Genomic DNA, 20,399 nt, shown 5'->3' on the forward strand with positions numbered 1-20,399 from the left:
GATTGTTTTAAACTCTGGAGAGAACCAGAGTTCCCCGTTTCCTTTCTTTATGCTAAACTAAGCTAATCACCTTCGACTCTAGCTTCATATGTACTTTAGACATGAGAGCGATATCAATGTTTTCATCAAGCTCTCAGCAGAAAAAAAGATGAACTATTCCTTTAAAAAAAAAAAAAAAATTCATGTTTCTCCCTGAAACTTTAACTTTAATTGTTGCCTGTGAAGACATAATTTTCAAATCCTTTAAGAAAATCTTAACATTTAAAACATGAAAAACTTTTAAGGGGTTTTAATTCCCATGCTGTTAATCTCTTTGTTTATCATGTCTTTTTTAAATTAAATGACACAAATTAAGGCCAAGAGTCTGAATTTATTGCATCCATACAGTTTATTGAGTAACATTGGTAATCAGAGTACATGCTATAAACTATACAGTTTAAATCTGTAAGAATTTATATTTATCTTTGTTTCCAAATGCATAAAGTTAAAATCAGTCATATTCAAAGTGTCTTTCCCCTTTGGATTTGGTCAAGTTCAAACAGTTACATTGACTCTGAAATCTGACCTTTGTTCGCCCTCAGCCTTTTTTCAACCACCATGTGGGTATAGATATATCTTTCTTTCTTTGTAAAACAGAGTAGTTATTAATACGTTATAGAGTTGAATATCAACATGAAGTTGAACGGGAGGAGCATATTTTCCAAATTTGTTAGCATGTCTGTCCTTGGATTGCAGTAATATAAGGTTCAGTTTTGAACAAATGATCAAACACTGTTCACCAGCACCTGCAGTCCACCATGAAATACAGTAATGATGAGGAAGTGAGTATCAGATTCATTCATCAGGCTTTATGTGGAGAGTTATGGTCTCAGCTGTATCAAAAACCCATTTCCCTGTCTCATTCCTCCTTCTCAGCCACATCCTGTTGTGCCCTGGGTGGAGGCGCCCATTTAACTCTGATATACGACGGCAGGCCGGATCAGAGCCCCAGGTTTAGCTCACTGACGTCAGACTGAGGAACTCTCTTTATCTCCTGCTAATGACACCCCACCCTCCTTTCTCTCTTCCCTCACCGGCTCTGACTGACTTCTCCCCTCTTTCTCTGCTTCTGTCTGCACATCAGATCAAAGGTGAGAGCCACGGGGAGAGCTGGTAGAAAGAAAAGACTGATGAGACGCTGCTCCTCCTCATCTTCCTCCTCAGTGTCTTTTTGTTCTGTGATGAAGATGAAGTGAGTGGAGGTGCTGTTTCAGTCAGCAATCACTTTACACTGGAAGTTGGCATCAAAGAAATCCTGCTCCTTCAGAAATCATGTATAACGAAAGCACCTCCTGAGGATACTTGTAGAGCTGCTGGCAGTAAATGTGTGTCATGGAATGACTTCAGTCATGTTTTATGGTAATTCTTCTTGTGGGGGACTGAGGTTTGAACTGATTTGCTGTTGTTTGGGCTGCAGTTGACCCTAGAAAATAAAAGAAACTATAAAACAACAAGAAGTGGTTTAAGCAAGAAAGTTCAACTTAAAAAAACTGTTTTAAATCTATTTTCTCTGTTGTCCTCAGTATAAGATAAAGGCAATGCTTATAAGGGGATTACTCTTGTTAAAAAAAAGATTTAAGAATGGTTAACAAACCATTTATCAATGTTTACATATCAATAATAAGCCATTAATAAGAATAATTGTTGACAGGTTGTGAAACACTACTTCTGTCACTCTACATTACCCGTAGGTGTGAACGAGAGTGTGAATGGTTGTTTATCTCCATGTCAGCCCTGTAATAGACTGGTGACCTGTCCAGGTTGTGACTCGCCTCTTGCCCAATGGCAGATGGGATTGGCGCCAGCCCCCCTGTGACCCTCAAACGGATAACTGGTAAGGGATGGATGGCGGTTATTTCAGCTGTAGACAATTTTTGTGTCTGTGGGCAGTAATTTACTGGAATAAAAAAAAAAAGATTTCGATTTTTTTTCTAAATTAAAAATAAGAAATAATAATAAAACGAAGATATTACAGGGTTGCTAGGGTAACAGGCAGAGCCATCACTCACTCAAGTCACTGAAATCAACTATGAAGCTCGGGCAAGCAGACATTTATGCACACACATACACACACACACACACACACAGAAACACACACATCTGGACTTTCGCTAGTTGTGAGGACACTCGTCGATATATGGCACTCCCTAGCCAATAACCCTAACTTGAACCATTACAACTAAATGGTTAACTCAACCCTTACCCAAAACTTAATCTAATGTTAATTATAACCTTTAATAGAGTAACACTAAAACCAAGTCTTGACCCTCAAACAGCCCTTTGAAGTTGTTAGGACCAACCAAATGTCCCCATAAGGTCAAAATGTCCTGATAACCGATTTGCACAAAAATGCATCCACACAACCAAAGAAAGACATGTACACACACACACACACCCACACCCACACCCACACACACCACACAACACACACACACACACACACACACACACACACACACACACACACACACACACAAACATATATAGGTATGTGTATATATATATATATATATATATTACCCAAATAAATACATATCTGTACCCGCTGTATGAAAGGAATATCAAAGCAGTTAAGTTTTTTTCTAATTTATGTGGATTTGTCGTTGTCGACCTATGACGTGTTGATAAAGTTTATTGAAAGCAAGATGGCGGCGCCTACGGTGGAGTCGTGATACAAGGAAACAGGTCATTTACAGCGCATTTAGAAGCTGGATATAATTATTTTAGTATGGATTATAGTTTTTATGTTATTAGGACCATAACGCGGAAACACAGGACCTGGAACTGAAACACGAGGTATCTTAAAATACATTTTATCTGTCGCTAACAGACGAGTGGTTGCGCTTGTGTGGGCAGACCAGGAGGTTACTGGAGGTTTCTTATGCAAATGAATGCCATGCCAACATAAAGGACATTTTGAAATATTGGTACCCCGTAACTCAAGACAGCAGAGGAGGAGGTTTATTCAATGTCAAATGCTGATAAGTTCAATTTGCGTTACGTTTGTTCTGCACTGCGTTTGACTGAAAAGGTGAAACCGACCTGTCATGACTTCACCACTACACAAAACAGTAGAGCCAGGACTTCAATGATTAGTCAGTTAACCAAAAAAAAAGCGAATGTGAAAAAATGTAAAAAATATCCATTACAAACTTTCTAATGACGTTTTCAAATGCATTTTGTTTTGTGCGATTAACAGTCCAAAACCTCTAATGTATTCGTTTTACATAGATCTGTGTTTTGGATTTTGTTCGACAAACTGCTTAAACCATTAGTTGATTATCAAAATTGTTGCCATTTCATTTTATGTTAGTCAACTGAATGATTAATAATTTCAGCTTCAGTATTTATTCACACTAAATATCTGACACTGGATTTATTATGACATTGTTACGATATTGTGGCTAGAAAGAGACAAACATTTAATATTTCACACTATCAGAAGAGCAGAAATCCCACCTGCTGTCTAATCGCATACCACAGTATTGATATTTCATCAATATAATGAATGAATGGGAAATTATTCTGGTTCTGAGTACCAAGAGTTTTTGATTCCAGCACCAATATGATACCTGAATATGTACCCACACCAAAATAATACTTTTTTTCATATAGTATGGCATTGTTTTTGTTTGTTTGTTTTACAAAGGTATTTTTGAGGTTGTTTTTAACTTCTCAAAGCCAGACATCAAGAACCTTTTCCTGAAGAAGATAAATTAAAATGAGTAAACTCACAATTTATATCAGTAAATATCTGATGATAAGAACAGTAAGATGTAAAAATGAAAAAAAGACTGAGAATCTGAGCTATTAATGTTATTAATAAGTGCTTGACAGTATTTTGGTCAGTACCAAAAAAGTAAAATAATTCTACAAATCTCCAGATGAAGCCTTGTTCCCCTCTGAGCCAGCGTGCTGTTTGCAGAAGTTTTCAGTCAGTCTTTACAGGAGACACCCGGACGGATGAGCCCAGTCACCATAGAAACATTTTCTCAGTCTCTCGCCTCAGCCCACTCACTCGCACCATCAGAGATGCACGCAACCTTGAGTGCTCGGTTCTCCCAGCCTCAGCCTGAGGGAGGAGCGTTGGCTGCTGCGATGCTTAGGTTATACTCGAGAGAATTTAGTGAAAAACACATTCCCACAAGCACGTGGGTGGTGTAGAGGACGGCGGAGGAGAGAGCCCTTTTCGCTGGTTTTCACTCATTTGCTTGAACAAGCTCAGCGTTATCCCTCAAAGATCTGTCCACCCTGGTTGGTAAATCCTTCAGGCTGTTCAGAGTCTTACTGAATGATTTGGAGGCTGGTAGTTTTTTGCACTTGAATGACACTCTGTTCATTCAAAAAGTCTTGTTTTCTTAAAGTCTGTGCTCAAAAATATACTATATTGTTGCTATAGGTTTCTTTCATGATGCGTCTTTTGATCTGCTCATGAAAATGACGATAAAGATCTCCCTTTATGTCCCCACTCCTGCCCTTACTGTTTGCGTTCTCTGTGGCTTTAGATAACCAGTCGAAATGTTTGTTTACCTCATTTACACCATTATCTCAGTCTGGTGTCAGGGCGTGCAGATTATCACTTCTTTTATTCAGCAGCTATAAAGGTCTCGCTGTCTGAGGTCCAGATGCATCACAGATGTGAAAATATTCTCTTGACAAGTTAGGTTGGCAGCATGTTGTCCTCTGCTAGAGACTGTACAGATATCTCCGGTTACCTTGGAAACTGTGTTTATATACATGTCTGTGTGTGTGTGTGTGTCTTGTGAAAAAGACAAATCTAGGTCAAACTGTTTTTTTTTCCTGACATGCAGTTGACTGTTTGACCAACATCAAGTCATATGAGTCATATAAGTCTCTTTGAAAAAGAGAGTAAAAATAGCCTAAATAAACAATTTGCTTTTTAAGTTGTTGGTTGTAGGACTCATTAACTGTCATTTATTATCCAGTAATCTAAATTATCCTATAATACAGTATTTCATCCCTTTTACCAACAACTAGTTATAAAAGTTGAGAGACATATTCTGGCAGCAGGGATTTCCATCTAGGTTAACATCCTGTGATGCAAAAAAAAAAACCCCAAAAAAACTGAAGGGCAGGTTTGCAGTAGAGAGATGAGTGAATAATTGAAAATTAATTGATTGAAAATGTCATTCTCACATCTGAGCAGGCAGGCGGTGTGATAAGAACAGGCTGTCCAGAGCCTCACTGTGAGGCAGAGCATAATCACATCATGCTGAAGAAACCTCTTATTTCACAAAATCAGGCTGTTGTGTGAGTGACGTGGTGCAAAGAACACAGACTTTGGAGAAGAGACGTGAAGAGCTGCAGAGCCGAGCCATCAGTCGCTCTGTTCTCAACAAGTGGACTCACATGTACTGTAGATTAAATCACTTGAACCCAGAGGTGCTGACTGTCTGTGGGGAATGAGAGCGATATCCTTGTAGCATTTTTATGGCGTGAGGGTACTGCATTAAAATGATTGTAAGTGGTCATTATCATTCCATGGTGACACGTTTGTGTGGATAAGATGTTGTGATTGGGATGCACTTCTTGTTTTATTTCCTAGTATACCATTCAATGATTGTATCTGCCTTGTGGTCAGCAGCATTGATGTCTATTTTCTCTTTACTTGTTCAAGGTCTCTGACGTTTGAAGGCTCGTGTTTCCTTTACAACTGAATGAATGTTAAGACTTTAAGTTGTATCAGTTTGTGTGATTTCAATACTCAGCATGAAAACACTGCAGATATTTCAATATTTCAGTGTAATTGTATTTTGACAATAGTATGTTATTCTTTCATATAATTGTGTCGTTCAAGTGAATAATTCTATTAAAATTATAATTGAGGAAAAGTTTTTTATGAGATGTTAAATATGAGAGAAATGTTTAATGACCCTGCAGTTTGATGTTGGTGACTGAAAAAATTTGAAGTCTTCTGTTCTAAACTTGTTTGGATGATAGAGGAACGGTTACCTTCGATGTCAAAAGTAATTATAAAACATAGTCATCTCTCTAATATTTGAACGCTGATTAAAAACATTTTTCCCAAAAGGTTTGGTTAGAAGTCAATGGATCCTGCTCCTGCTCCTGTTTTTACATCCTTACTGTCGGGGTGCTGAGCCTCAACAGGAATCCATTGGGATTTTTAACAAAAGCTTTTAAACCCAGTCAAAATGTTGTTGGTTTTGTTTTTACATGTGTGAAAAGTTTTTCAGATTAAAGGTATGTCAGTGAAACACAGATCATTGCATTACGCATCGATTTAGGGCTGCACCAAACAATTATTTTCAAATTTCTACGGTTTGTCCGACCAACAGTCCAGAACCAAAGGAGGGTCAGTTGACAGTGATATAGAAAAAGAGAAAACCAGTCTTCCACCAACATCACCAGCTCACTGTCACTCCGCCCGCCCTGATTCAAGTGTCTGTCTTTGTTCTAGGTGACAGAACCATGCAGGTATCAGTGAGAAGGCTGGCTCTGTGCCCGCTGGCTGTAGCCCGGTATGGCCGAATCAGGGCTCCTGTCCTGAGTCCAGTACCCCGCCTCTTGTCCCCCAGCACCCGCACCCTATTCAGTGAGACGGGAGAGTGGGAGAAGGACTATCGGATAGAGACCCGACGCAGGGTGGAAGAATGGTGGCAACCACGCATCATGGCACAGTGGCGGAAGGATGCGCTGGAGGAGGTAAGAAGGCCTTTGTAACTTTTCATACAGGCCTACTATACGATCATTAGCTCGCTCACATCACACTAATGGAGATGCACACGTAAGATCTAATTGGTCAAGTTACTGTGAGAGCGTTTATCTGTGCACTAGAGTCTCAGTTCTGATCAGGTTTTTGGAGGATCCCGGGTAGGTGTATGTGTAAGCATCATGTCCTAGTTTTAGATGGATGAGCCATCAACTGTACATATGGTCTATTAAATATCAGAAACTGCACATCGAAAATTTCAAGATTTCTAGATAAAGTCTTCAGGTGGCTGTTGTGTTTGAGAAGCTGGAATGAGCAAATCTTTAGCATATCTGACAAAAAAAACAAATGATTATTTGATCATCAAAATATTAGCCGATTCATTTTCCCGCAATCAATTAATTGACTAATAGTTTTAAGTCTACATGCATCAGAGTTTAGGCAGCCAGGAAATTAAAAAAAAAAAAAAAAAAAAAAAATTGCTGACATGTTGAGGAATCAAGATTCACCTTCATGCAGATCATCAGAAACGTGAATATTGTTTAAAAATGTAAAAATGTTTACGCAATTCTGAATAGCCAGGGTTCCCATGTTGAATGTAAATATCAAATATGATCAAATAATATTCAAAACCAGGATGCTAATGTGCATGTGAGTGTTCAATGTGACGCTTCTCTGTCACGTAATGAACAGAAGTGCTGGCCTTTAGATCCGTCCTTGTTGCCAACACTGTCGAATGAAAATGGAAACTGAAGTCCTCAAACCAAAAGGCTCCACTGCTCCACTAGTGTTCTCATACCTTGGTGAAAGAGTGTGTAGAGAGTCTAAATCTATCTGTTGGACAAGGATATTTATGTGTATGTTTGAAATACCTTTAGCCTTTTTTTTTTTAAGATTAATTGATTAATAGGCCATTAAGCATCCTGCCAAATGACTGTCCCTGGCCGTTGTAGCTGATCTGAGACCTGGAGATCAGGCTGATTATATATCCTAATGGTCTGACCGTGCGACCGTCTGGGACAGGCTGACGGTGATTAAGTGCATTCATGACAGCCCTGGCCCTAATTAATTTATTGAAAAATTCATGACTCAGGTTTCCTGTAATCATGTATAGCTGGATGTAACCGGTACTTACTGTGCTGCCATGGTAACAGTGTTGCGACTGTAAACCATCCATAATCAGTGCGACCACCGTTCAGATTCTGACACTATAATCAGACGCTGTTAGAGCTTCATAACATCAATACACCAGAAGTACGTCAGCGTGCTCGCTCTGCATGTGATGAGTTATTATTTCTGTCCTGATCTCATCACGTTAATGCAGTGTCTTTTATACAAGACTCATTCAAAAGAGACGGAGTGATAATGGAGAAAAGATCTCCTACAGTCTTATTGCAGTCTGTTAGAATGAAAGTTTTATGATCTGTTCCCACAACATTATCTCACAGCTCTGAACATTATTTTGACTGACTGTTGTTTCTCTCAGGGTTCCAACAGGAAGAAGTTTTATGTCCTCTCCATGTTTCCGTACCCATCGGGCCGACTGCACATGGGCCACGTGCGAGTGTACACCATCAGTGACGCCATCGGTCACTTCCAGAGAATGAGAGGCCATCAGGTATGTCTGCTGTCAGGCCTGAAACAAGCCAAGACGGTACGCTGTGTGCTGGTATTTGAAAGTAAAATAAGCTGAGAAAGCTTTTATTTTCAATTAAGAATTTAGATAAAAAAGGACACAAGTTGTTCAACTTTAAGCTCCTGTAAATATAAAAACAAGTTACTGATACTTTCTTCTCGTAACATCAGACATTAAATATTGAAGACGTTTTGATATTTCCCTTTTTTTTTCTTCTCTTAAACTAGAGAGAAAACATAGTGTTGATTATGTTACAATAATGTAATGTAACATAAAGAAATTAAGGGCAAGTTTAAACCTTATTTTGGTGCAAGAATTCACAAATCAATCACAGATCAACAGAATTAATTCCCCATTCATTGTTTATGGAGATTTTTCACTCATGACAGTTTCTTATAATTAAGCAAAGAGTTGTGTATTCTCACAAATATTGACTGAACTGTTCTTAGGCAATAAAATAATGAAATAAAACAAAAACCCACAATATGAGAGCCAGAATGAGGCAGTTGTGATTCTTTGCTTTTACCTGCTAATATATGCCTGGGTTTGCTTTATTGTTTGTTCTGCCCCTCACCACAGGTCTGCGGGTTTTTCTGTTTTTTCTGCACTGTTGCCTCGCTCTTGTCTGCTTCCTCCCGCTCTGCATCATCATATATACAACACATTACAAAGAATATCTGTTTACACTCCCTCTCTGATCTTTGAGGCTTTTATATCTCTTTACTCTGTCAGTGTCCATAATGTTGTGTACTAACCATAGCATTCATTTAAGTTCCATTAGCAGCATAATAATACGTCCTTGAGCCGCTATCTGTCAATTGCACAACCAGAGTTTACACTCTCCAGGGAGCATGTAATTAGATTTTTCTATTTGTTGTACTTGATTTCTACCATGCTGTATTGATTTCAAACAATGTACATTTGCACGTCATGTACATTACTTTAATAGAAGTTAATTATCCCTCATTTGTAAGTTGAGTGTTTCACTTCAGTTTTTCTAATTGTTCATATTTGTTTTCATATAGCTGAGACTGTTGTCTGTTGTTCTCTTTGTTTTGCTGTGTAAAGATTTGTTTTTAGCTTTTTTAGTGTTTTTACTGAGATCGAATAATTCCACAATCATCCGTGAGCTGAGAAAAGTTTATGACGACTTGGAACTATTGAACCTTTTTGAAATAAACCCATATAAATACAGAAATGAAGTCAGGATAAAAGCGAGGACATGTTTTCCTCTTTCTTATAAGCTGACAATTGGAGAAAATAGAGGATTTTAAACCTGCTGTGATGATCTTGAATCTTCCCATGAGGTCTCCTTTCATGGTTAAAATTAGGTGTAAATAAGGTAAAGGTAAAATCCATACTCTCGATCTCAAGCACTCCAGTGTAATATTGACTCGACTCTGTTTCAGATCAAAGCGCTACAATCAATATTCAGCACTCTGTTTGAGTCCAGTAAGTGACTGTAGTTGAAGCTGTAACCAGTGTGCAAACACACACACACACCTGTCACATTCTGGCGTGACGGTGACAAGCTACGTTAAGTTCTTTGGTTTGTCTCCGTCCTCACACCACCCGTCCTTGTATTTATCCTGGTGAAAAGTTGGTGTAAAACGAGCCTCTCCTCTCTTTCCTTTTTCTTTTCCTGGTGGATTTTACACTAGATGGTGCGTAACTTCTCCCTCACCTGCAGAGAGAATCCCTTCTGCTGCTGCCTGGTTTCTCCCTGAACAGAAACATGGTTTCACATGACTGGCAGCTGCTTCCTGCCCAGGAGTTTTACTTTCTCTCAGCATCTGTCAGAATGGGAACCTCGTTCTGCTGTTTGCACACAGTCTGCTCTATTCACTAGTTAATTAAAGAGGGTACAATCCGTCGATGGTCTCACTCTAAAAGTGTTTCATCTGTGAGACACTGAGAAACATTTTATCATAATGTTCCTGTCGTTCCACACATTGGTAGATCGTCTGGAGTAATGATAATTCAGATTCTGGAAATACACTTTGTTGTTGAAATTTTTAAAAGTTAAAATCTCATCGTTCAAACTAAATTCCATTGACTTCTATTGTAATGTGATGGAGGCAGAAATTTATTTACTTTCTTGCTGAGAGGTAGATACCACTCTCGTGTCTCTAGCACCAGCAGCGCGGTTAGCTTAGCTCACCATGAAGCTGGAAACAAAATCTGCCAACCAGCTCCTCGAAAAGCTCATTTCAGACTGTATTTAAGTCACAAAAGGAAGTCACTGCACCCAGCCAAGAAATAGTCTGACATGCAACCCCCACAAAAAGAACCACAATGTGATTTTCTTACATTTTGATTTTTGTACAAATTAAACAAACGAGATACAACTAGAGAGATTTAGAGGCAACACCTCTAAAGACATGAGAAGGTTTTGTTTTTCTCATATAAGTCTTTGCAGGAAAGCAAATGAGCATATTTACATTTATATTTATTCATTTGGCAGATGCTTTTCTCCAAAGTGACGTACAAAGGAGCCACAGCCGATCAAACCGTTCCTTTGTGCCAAAACTATATGCTCATCTAGATTCCACTTGAACCACGATATGTGAAATTGTTTTTTCATAATTTTGATTTGAAATGATCCTTTTGAAAAGTTTGGTTACGGTTATCAGTTTGTGTGATGAGCGAACAGACAAGGGTCGGAGTTGCATTTCAAAGCTGCTGCAGATGGAGAGAAGCCTCTCGCTGGATCTGTGTAGGTGGACACTTGCACATAGCTGAGTGGTTCCACATTCACAAAACCAGACTCCTAGCACTTGTGTCCTTCTTGTTGTCAGCGCGAGGAGCCTGGAGCTGTGCAGTGATGTGTCTGTCTCCCGGTTGGCACTGATTTGCTCCACATTACAGCGGACAGATTGTCATAAAATCAGCCTCCACTCACTCCCACGTCTATCTTCCATTGCTTCTTGTCACTCATGCTCTGAAATGTGCTGTATCCCCGTGATAACAAATCGCACTAGGCTTCACATTTTGTGTGGACATTAGGATAAGTGGGGCTGAAGCTATTAGCAGTGAAAAGATAATGGGCCTCTGCTGCTCTCTTTGAACTTTGAGGATTGAGCTCACTAACGCTGCCTGTCCATCACAGCCGGTCCCTGTAACAGCGTCTCTTGAATACTGCCTCAGTTTAATGGGGTATTTACACTGAATAAACAAAATACTAGCGTATCCATCCTAATGAGGGGCATGTTTTTATTCTGCTTTGTTATTTACGTAGGCTATCTTTGGCTTGCTCCTCGCTCTCAGTGTGCCTGTATTCCTCCTGAGCAGTCACAGTGGTCGACTGCGCTCAGCTCTCTTAGCCTAATACCATCCAGCACTCGGCTTTACAAATGAGGCCCATGCAGTTACCAAGGATACCAATTCGTCTGAAACATCAGACCCGTTAGAGTCCGTGCAATGATCCTCTCCGGTCCTCGACTCCTTGTCACTCTGCTTCTCCTCTACTTCACTCACGCCTTCCACTCCTGTGCTTTCATCTCGCTTCTCTCTCAGTGAGCAGAAAAACACAGACGAGAAGCTGAAGGGAAAAAGAGATGAGTGAGGGAGACGTTGTCTCGAGTCGAAAATGATTCATCTCAAGGAGAGTGTGGGTTACAGGGGGGCAATGAAATGGATATGAATAAAAAGTACAGAGGAATGGAGAGAGAAAGCAGACAAGCAGAGAAAATGAGATTGTGATGTTGTTTAGAAAATTGTGTGAAAAGCAACTTATTTAGTAATTGGCATGAAGCTGATGAGTACAAAGCTGTCACACCCTGATCTTCCTTTCTAGGCTTAACCTTGTTTTCCTTTTGCTTCTGCATTATATAACAGCTGCTGTTACATGAAAATTGCAGTCAGTCTGCCGGTATTAACCACAATGTGTGATGGAGTTGAGATTCCAGCAGGGAACAGCACATTAACATACGGGTCAACGTGTGTTGTAGAACCCAGCGTTATTTTGCTGAATGAATTCCCTCTTACAATTAACATTTTTGATTTTACTGGTATTAGTTGAATTAATGCTCCCGTCACATGGCACACGAAATAAGAAAAGGCCATACTCTGAAATTGTCCGTCATTCAAAAATGTGTTTTGTTTATTGTTACTTCATATGTGCAGAGTTTGACACTATGAGGCTGTTTTCACACTCATCCGCTGAAGGTGGAGTTTAACACTTGCACGTATGACTGTGATTTTGTGACGTCACATCTGGTTTGGAAACCGATTGTAACCAGAAGATAAACTCATATCTGGACTTTTCAATGACAGAGAAATAGATTTAATTATAAGAATTTTAATAGGATAAATGTTTGTTTTTGTTTTTTTTCTGTGAACAGTACTTTATTCGGCCTATATCTTTAAACTGGTTGTGTGGGGGTGCACATACCCAAGATGACGTCTCAAAATAACTCTCAACATGTTTAATTTGCAATGATAAAAACAGAGGAAAGCAGCATATTTCCCATTTAAAAAGCTGAAAACAGAGAATATTGAAATTAATCAGTTATCAGAATTGTTGCTGATTAATTTATTGTTGACTCACTAATGATTTCCCCACGAATACTCCATCCACAGGTGCTGAATCCGATGGGTTGGGACGCTTTTGGACTTCCAGCTGAGAACGCAGCCATTGAGAGAGGCCTTGACCCAGAGGAGTGGACTAAAAGGTACATGAAACATCACATCTGTTCTCGTAAGTGTTCATTGTTTAAACATACCCTAATGTGCCCCGCTGTGTCTCCTCTCCTCAGTAATATCCAGTCCATGCGGGAGCAGCTGGACAGCCTCGGCCTTTGCTTCAACTGGGACCGGGTGAGTAGAAACAAAGACCTGAGCGTCAAACAGGGCTCTGGGCAGCGTTTAAGACTGGATGACTCACTAGTGCTTAACACCTCACACTGCTGACCTGACTCTGGCTTTTTCCTGACAGGAAGTGACCACTTGTCTTCCAGAGTACTACAGGTGGACACAGTATCTGTTTATCAAGCTCTTCGAAGCAGGACTGGCATATCAGAAAGAGGTAGGAACGGCCTTTGCATGAGAGGTGCTAATCCCTGTTTTCTTTTGAAAGGAATAATATGATTGGTGTAGGTTAGAGGTCCCTGACAGTTCCAGAAATGACTGAGGCAGCTCACTATTGGAAGAAAATGAAATGAATTGCGAAGCTGAAATGAATGGAGAGCTTGGTAGAAGCCCTTTGATTATGTTTAATGAAATGGGACGACATTGAAATAAGCCGTTGGTCTGTCTATTAGCTATTTCCTAAGCTCTGCTTTTTCATTTCAACTGTGTGTGTGTGTGTGTGTGTGTGTGTGTGTGTGTGTGTGTGTGTGTGTGTGTGTGTGTGTGTGTGTGTGTGTGTGTGTGTGTGTGTGTGTGTGTGTGTGTGTGTGTGTGTGTGTGTGTGTGTGATCCAGGCTGTGGTGAACTGGGACCCTGTTGATCAGACAGTGTTGGCTGATGAGCAGGTGGATGAAAATGGCCGCTCCTGGAGGTCTGGCGCTCTGGTGGAGCAGAAGCTGCTCACACAATGGTTCATCAAGACCACAAACTATGCCAAGGTACAGCTCTTTAGTGTGTGTGTGTATGTGTAGCATGTGACAAGTGGTGTCTGAATTGCTGGCCAGCGGCTTCATGCAGGCCAAAATGATCAATGGACCCCTCTGATAACAATCATGGCTGACACTTCAGTAGCAGCAGCTGCAGCCCTGCCTCTCCCGTTCAGCAATCACACCACAGGAGACCGTCATTTTTTAGCCCGGCGTCTCCCGACCAAGGAGAGAGAGACCGGTCAAGTCAGGGTACGACCATCAGACGGCCTGGCTGGCTGATGAGAAGCCTCCACCTATTCAGCTCAGAGGTGTGCAGGATGGCTGCAGGGTGAAATGACCCCCTCTGGACTTCAATGTGAATAATCCACAGGAATAACGGTTCATGCATTATACATGTAGCACATGCATGTGCATTGTTAGAAATGAAGGCAAGCGTGTGCCAACGCAGAGAGATCCTTGAGGAGGAAAGTGCGGCTGTGCACATTTGCTCAGACTCTCACTTGCAGACAGTGAACAGAGATCCATCATTTAAACTTGACTTCATCCTTTTCCAAGTTGAGTGTTTGGCTACAATTGTCTAAATGTCTTTGTAGGGCTTCAACTAAATATTATTTTAATTATCGATTAATCTGTTGATTATTTTTTCAATTACTTGTTTGATCTTCGAACAGAAGGTGAATTCATCTGATATCTTAACAGTCCGAAAACCAAACGCATTCAGTTTACAATTAAATAAGAATTACAGACCAAAATGGCTAATAAAAGTAAGTAGGAAATTATTTTCCTGTTGATTGAATACTTGATTAATTGACTGATCATTTCAGTTCTACCTGTTCCCATCAAAATAATGAGGCAGACTGATTGCATGAGAAGGCGAGGCAGAGCAACAGCACGGGCAGGTTTTAATTTTCTGTGAGTGTTTCATACTGTCCTGAAATAAAAACAGAAACCAGTGTCTAGGAAGTGTGAAATTAATCTTATAACTTCTTTTATGTAAGCACTAGTTTGTCCTCTGAGGCTTTGTCAGTTTTGACATTTTGATTTAAAAAAAAAAAAAAAAAAAAAAAAAAATCCCTTTGTCCGCGATCAGGCGTCACACAGTTTTAGCCGCAGCGCTGACGTCGCCCATGCTTGTCCGTGTCAGAGGTGTGAGTGGAGGTGGAACCAGCCTACGGGTGACAATGTGTTCCTGCATTTCTAATTTTCTCTTGATGAACAGAGAAGTGGGAAGGAAGGAAGAGGAAGGTGTTATGGAAAAGAAGTGAGAAAGACAGATGGAGAGAAAGGAGGACTGTGTGAAACCGGAGCGGGCCAAATTAAAAAGTGCTGTGATTGGACTGTGATTTCCTGCGTGTGCGTTTCTCTGCTCGCCTCTACGCGTGTTCGAGTCCGTTAGACAACATTAACTTCAGACAATGTTTATTCAGCGGTCATCAGTTCAGCTGTCAGGTTGTTCCACATTGCACTGACAGACTTCCCTTATGAACTGTAACCGCATTGTTTCGCCCAGGACACAGATGACTACATATTATTACTAAGATGGATTTTTAGATGTGGACCTTGCAGGATGCTAAATTACCACGTGGCAGTTACAGAGTTTTCAATTTCATGCATAATCACTCTTGTTGCACCCAGGCACACATGCCGCCTGCCTGTTACATCGCACTGACATCTAAATGATTCACAAACTGAGAGCTCAGTGTATTGTTCTGCTATAATACTGTGCAAATATGAGCATAGCGTCTAGAAGTGTTTTGTGTCATTTAGGTACAAACAAACAACTTGTGTGGAGGAGTGTGATAGTTCAGAAAATGCGTGCACTTGCATGTGACATTTTTGTCCACTTGATGTGTCTTTCTCTCTCACTCACACACACACACACACACACACACACACACACACACACAGAGAGGCACACACACAATCACAATCCTTGGTTATTGCTATACCATCCTTTTTTTTTCTCAAGCTTTTCTTAGTTGCCATGGAGACCCCTTCACTTGCTCTACATCTTTCAGTTACTCCTGCCTCTGTGCCAAAATATTTTTTTCTTCTCCAGTAAAGTAAAAAACATTTACTGCCTCTTATTTAAAGCCATCATTAGTTATCCGTCATTACTTTTTCTGCGTCTCCTCCCCGACCCTCTCAGTCATGCTGACACAGATTCACTGGGATTTACATTATAAGTCAAAAGTTTTAGAGCATCCAATTTTTTTGTCAGTTGAAATTTCAGCATTTTCCAGTGAATAGCCTGAAATGGCACAAAGGTATGCTGTAAAAAAAAAAAAAAGTTTAGGTCACTAAAAGCTGAACAATCATATAAAGTTCAAAGAAAACAGACATTTTTCATCAATTAAGAAATTGGTTAACTAACAGCTTTCCAAAGCAAACACTTCCTACAGGTGCCCCAACTTTTGTATTTGACTATCAAACCCTCTGTCTGTACTGTAAGTAGTGCTGTGCATTGCTATCAGAACAGTGAGAAAATGGAAAGTAACAAAGGTTTGTCAGGGCTTCATCCGACAGCAAGACAATGAGCCAAAACATGAGAAGAAAAAAGAACTACATGGTGGATTCAAGTGATGGGAGAGCAGCGCAGTCTCTAGACTTAAACCCTGTTGAAATGGTGAGAGATGATCTGGACGCAAGGTGAAAGCAAAGCAACCTGCAAGTGCAACACATTTGTGGGAAGGAACAAACTTCCCAAACAAGATTTCATTTCCATTGTAGAAAGAATATCACAAGTTTGATTGGCGGCTAAATGTAGATTCAATTCAATTCAACAAGATTCCACGAATCCTTGTTTTTTAAAATCTCTACTTGTTTATTTGTTTTATGCTTTAATTAAAAAAAAACACAGTGACATTAAATTATGTAAATCTAAATAACAGCTGGAAAAAATGGATTCAACTTTTTATCGGTGGTGTGTGTTTTTTTTTCTCTCCCACTCTGGGCCAAATCCATAGCTGACACATTCTGAGTCATGCTAGTGTTGACTATAGCTGGTGTTTACGTTTGTATTGATATTGCCATGATGAGGTACTGCATGCTGAGCGGCACCGTGAGGGGGATTGTGGGTAATAGATTGTGACGGACTGAAAGGGAAATGGAGAGTTTTAACATCTCTGGCTTCAGCCCAGCTGTGACTTTTTAGGCTCAGCCTCGTTGATATGCATAGCTTCCTTTAATCACGCAGAATAAATGTTGGTGGTGGTGGTGGTGGTGTGTGTGTGTGTGTGTGTGTGTGTGTGTGTGTGTGTGTGTGTGTGTGTGTGTGTGTGTGTGTGTGTGTGTGTGTGTGTGTGTGTGTGTGTGTGTGTGTGTGTGTGTGAGAGAGAGAGAGAGAGAGAGAGAGACTGTGTGTGTGTGTGAGTGTGAGAGAGAGAGAGAGTGTGTGTTTATTTGTGTGTGTGTGTGTGTGTGAGAGAGAGAGAGAGATACAGAGAGACTGCATGTGTGAGAGAGAGAGAGAGTGTGTGTGTGTGTGAGAGAGATAGAGACTGTGCATGTGTGAGAGAGAGAGAGAGATACTGTGCATGTGAGAGAGTGTGTGTGTATTCGTGTGTTTGTGAGAGAAAGAGAGAGAGAGACTGCATGTGAGAGAGTGTGTGTGTGTGTATTTGTGTGTGTGAGAGAGAGAAAGCGAGAGACTGCATGTGTGAGAGAGAGAGTGTGTGTGTATTTGTGAGATAGAGAGAGAGAGTGTATGTGTGTGTGCACTTTATAAGTGATTGCTTTGTGATGTCAAGGAAAATAGGGCGAGTGGAGGTCAGGATTTTTGAAAATCCCTCTTTGTCTGCATAATGTGACCTGGTCGGCACTGCTGCTTTTGTCAAAATAAATTGGCTGGGTTTTGAAAGAACCCACACTGAGCTGGAGTCAATTGCATTATCCTAGACAGCCACGTACTTATGAGGTACCGGTGGCCCCCTCACAAAATAGTGAAGTGGAAAATTTGCTCTTTCCAAACTTGTACAAAAAAGCAAGCTTGAGTCTTTGTCTTTTCTCCCTCCTCCAGCCTCTCCTGGACGCCCTGTCCGACCTTCCAGAGTGGTATGGCGTCAAAGCCATGCAGGCAAACTGGATTGGCGACTGCACTGGCTGCTACTTCGATGTCAAACTCAAGGTGAATCTCAGCTGCCCTCTCGCCCCGTGCTCTCTTTTTGTCCATTCATCCTCCATGTTTTCTTTCAACTTTTTCCACTAAGTGTTTCCCTGTGGTTACGTCTTCCCAGTCTCTCTTTTTTTATCTTGTTCTCCACAAGCGCTGATTGCTTGCTTTATTTTACATTCTCAGATACCTCTGTTTATGTGTGTATTTCTAATAGAAATCATGTACCAAAAGAGAAAAATCTTCACTTTGTTGTTCACATTCAGTGGGTGCATCCATCTGCAAGCGGCAATTTACCCAAACAGATGATGTCACAAATTAGTTTTTATTGAGTTTTCAGAGAGCCATATTTACAGTTCTTCATGCATCTGATGTTTCATGCAGAGTGGTCGCAAAAAACTCACTGAGAGCCCTCTTAGCATCCTCATTTACCCACTCTCTTTGAAATCTTTTGAAAAAATGTTACTCGAGTCAATCCCTTGATTTAGAAAGTCTTCATATTTCTAGACAAAAGAGGGTTACAGGATGTGAGATTGCATTTGTGTATTTGTGTCTTTTTCTGGGTATAAATGGAAGGGGGTTTCTCTGTCATACTGCATGGCTGCTTGTCTTATATTACATCATTATACATTGTCACAGGATATGTATTAGGATGTCTTTTATAACATGACATACAACAATTACCCTAGACCTCCTCTACAACGAGTGTGTCATCTCTGAATAATTATAGGATTAAAGGTACTGTTGCTTTATTATGTGTCAAAGAGCTACGTACAGCACATGTAGCATACATCTCACAGTCCCAAGATGTTATTTGTTGAATTGGGGCTCCAGCTCACAATTTATCAGTTTATTTATCAATAATTTCTTCAATAAAATTTTAAGTCTGCAGCCATGGTAGCAGCTATGTGTGGCTGCTTTAAGGTAGAATCATTCTCAGCGTACACAATAGTCAGTATAGACAGGAATTAGATCGCATTCCTTCAGTGCTCACAAGAAGAACAGATACGGGTCAAGGTCAAGTATTAGGTCAAGTATTATTCAACTCCGTTTCATAAATAAGGATGTGCTTTGTTTCCCTTAAAAACAAATCATACTAGTATTCAAACACAGCAGTGCTTTTAGCTATATGCTAACATGCACACAGTGATAGTAATGCTGGCATACTGATGTTTAGCAGGTGTAATGTGTACTGTGTTCAGCATCATAAACCAAAGTAATTTTTGGTGAATTTTGACTTACTGCGTGTCCACCAACTAACTGATGGTTGGATTGCTTCAACACTGAAATGCTTTAATCCATATTACAGAACCAAAGATGCGTATGTGCCTAAAACTGTAATACATTTTAAAATAAATGCCTTTAGGTGACAGACTGAGGAGACAGACAGTGCTCCTCATTAACTCAGCTCCGCCGTAGCTGTCGGCATATGGACGCTGAGAGATTCCCACACGCTTCTTCTCTTATCTCCCAGGTGAACGGGGAGGAGACGGGGGAGACTCTATCAGCCTACAGCTCCTCCCCGGAGACGGTGTTCGGAGCGGCTTACCTGGCCATCCTGCCCTCCCACAGGCTGCTGCATGGTAGCAGCCCAGTGCGCGCTTCCCTGGAAAAGGCCTTTAAGCTGGGGAGAGGTGAGCATCTCTCCACACTGACCCCAGCCTGAGTGTGGCTCCTCTGTCAAGGTGTATGATTTCCTGCTTTGTGAGCTGGACACACGTTTAGATTTTACCTGAGCAGCAGCATAATGAATTACTTTTTCAGGGGTGAAGTGGCTCTACACCTGCATGCTGTCAGAACTTGAAAAGGTTATTTGCAAAGGTTATGATCCTTTGCATATTATGTGTGTTCATTATTGAGAAGGGCCTAATTAACAAAAGCGGTGCAATAGTGAAAAATCAATCCTCATATGAGAAAGGAAAGAAGGAACTATATGTCTTTTTGGCATCGATTTTGAAGTTTTTTGTCCAGAGTTTGATGGACGCATATATATATATACTGTGTGCTAATGTAAATATCCTTATTGAACCATCATACTGTCTATGTACGGCTGCAGTAGTTGTAGTTCACTGAGTGTATGTTAATTGGGATCCCCTTGAGGTTTATATCTCTGTGGTTAATGATTGTTGATAATGAGCTACCGGGGGAAGCGGCGCAGCCTCTCTCATGTCCCCTGCCCTCTGCTCTCCAGACTCCCTGACAGAGGTCACCGCTCACAACCTGTTCACCGGCCATGAAGTTCCCCTGGTCATCTCACACAAAGAGGCGTTTGATGGCTATCTGGACACTGTGATCGGTGAGTTATTGGCAGTTAATGTGTGTATTTGTGTATGAGTGTATGTGGGTGGGTTGCACAACCACCCA

The 20,399-nt window shown here is 40.6% G+C and overlaps 1 protein-coding gene across 2 annotated transcripts in view; it reads left to right on the forward strand.

The window, feature by feature from the left end:
• Positions 1-2,685: 2,685 nt before the first annotated feature.
• Positions 2,686-20,399, forward strand: part of lars2 (leucyl-tRNA synthetase 2, mitochondrial) — a 33,103-nt gene continuing 15,389 nt past the window's right edge. Inside the window, exons 1-10 of one of the 2 annotated variants that reach the window (XM_056381616.1) lie at positions 2,686-2,724; positions 6,479-6,723; positions 8,217-8,348; positions 12,948-13,039; positions 13,124-13,184; positions 13,303-13,392; positions 13,790-13,933; positions 17,943-18,050; positions 19,510-19,669; positions 20,227-20,331. In XM_056381616.1, coding sequence (XP_056237591.1) covers positions 6,490-6,723; positions 8,217-8,348; positions 12,948-13,039; positions 13,124-13,184; positions 13,303-13,392; positions 13,790-13,933; positions 17,943-18,050; positions 19,510-19,669; positions 20,227-20,331 — 1,126 coding nt within the window. In that variant the 5' untranslated portion in view covers positions 2,686-2,724; positions 6,479-6,489. Of the gene's footprint in view, positions 2,836-6,478; positions 6,724-8,216; positions 8,349-12,947; positions 13,040-13,123; positions 13,185-13,302; positions 13,393-13,789; positions 13,934-17,942; positions 18,051-19,509; positions 19,670-20,226; positions 20,332-20,399 lie in introns of both variants that reach the window. The other variant, XM_056381615.1, reaches the window with a different exon arrangement.

This window comes from Seriola aureovittata, chromosome 7 (assembly GCF_021018895.1).
Source record: "Seriola aureovittata isolate HTS-2021-v1 ecotype China chromosome 7, ASM2101889v1, whole genome shotgun sequence".
Lineage (NCBI taxonomy): Eukaryota > Metazoa > Chordata > Actinopteri > Carangiformes > Carangidae > Seriola > Seriola aureovittata.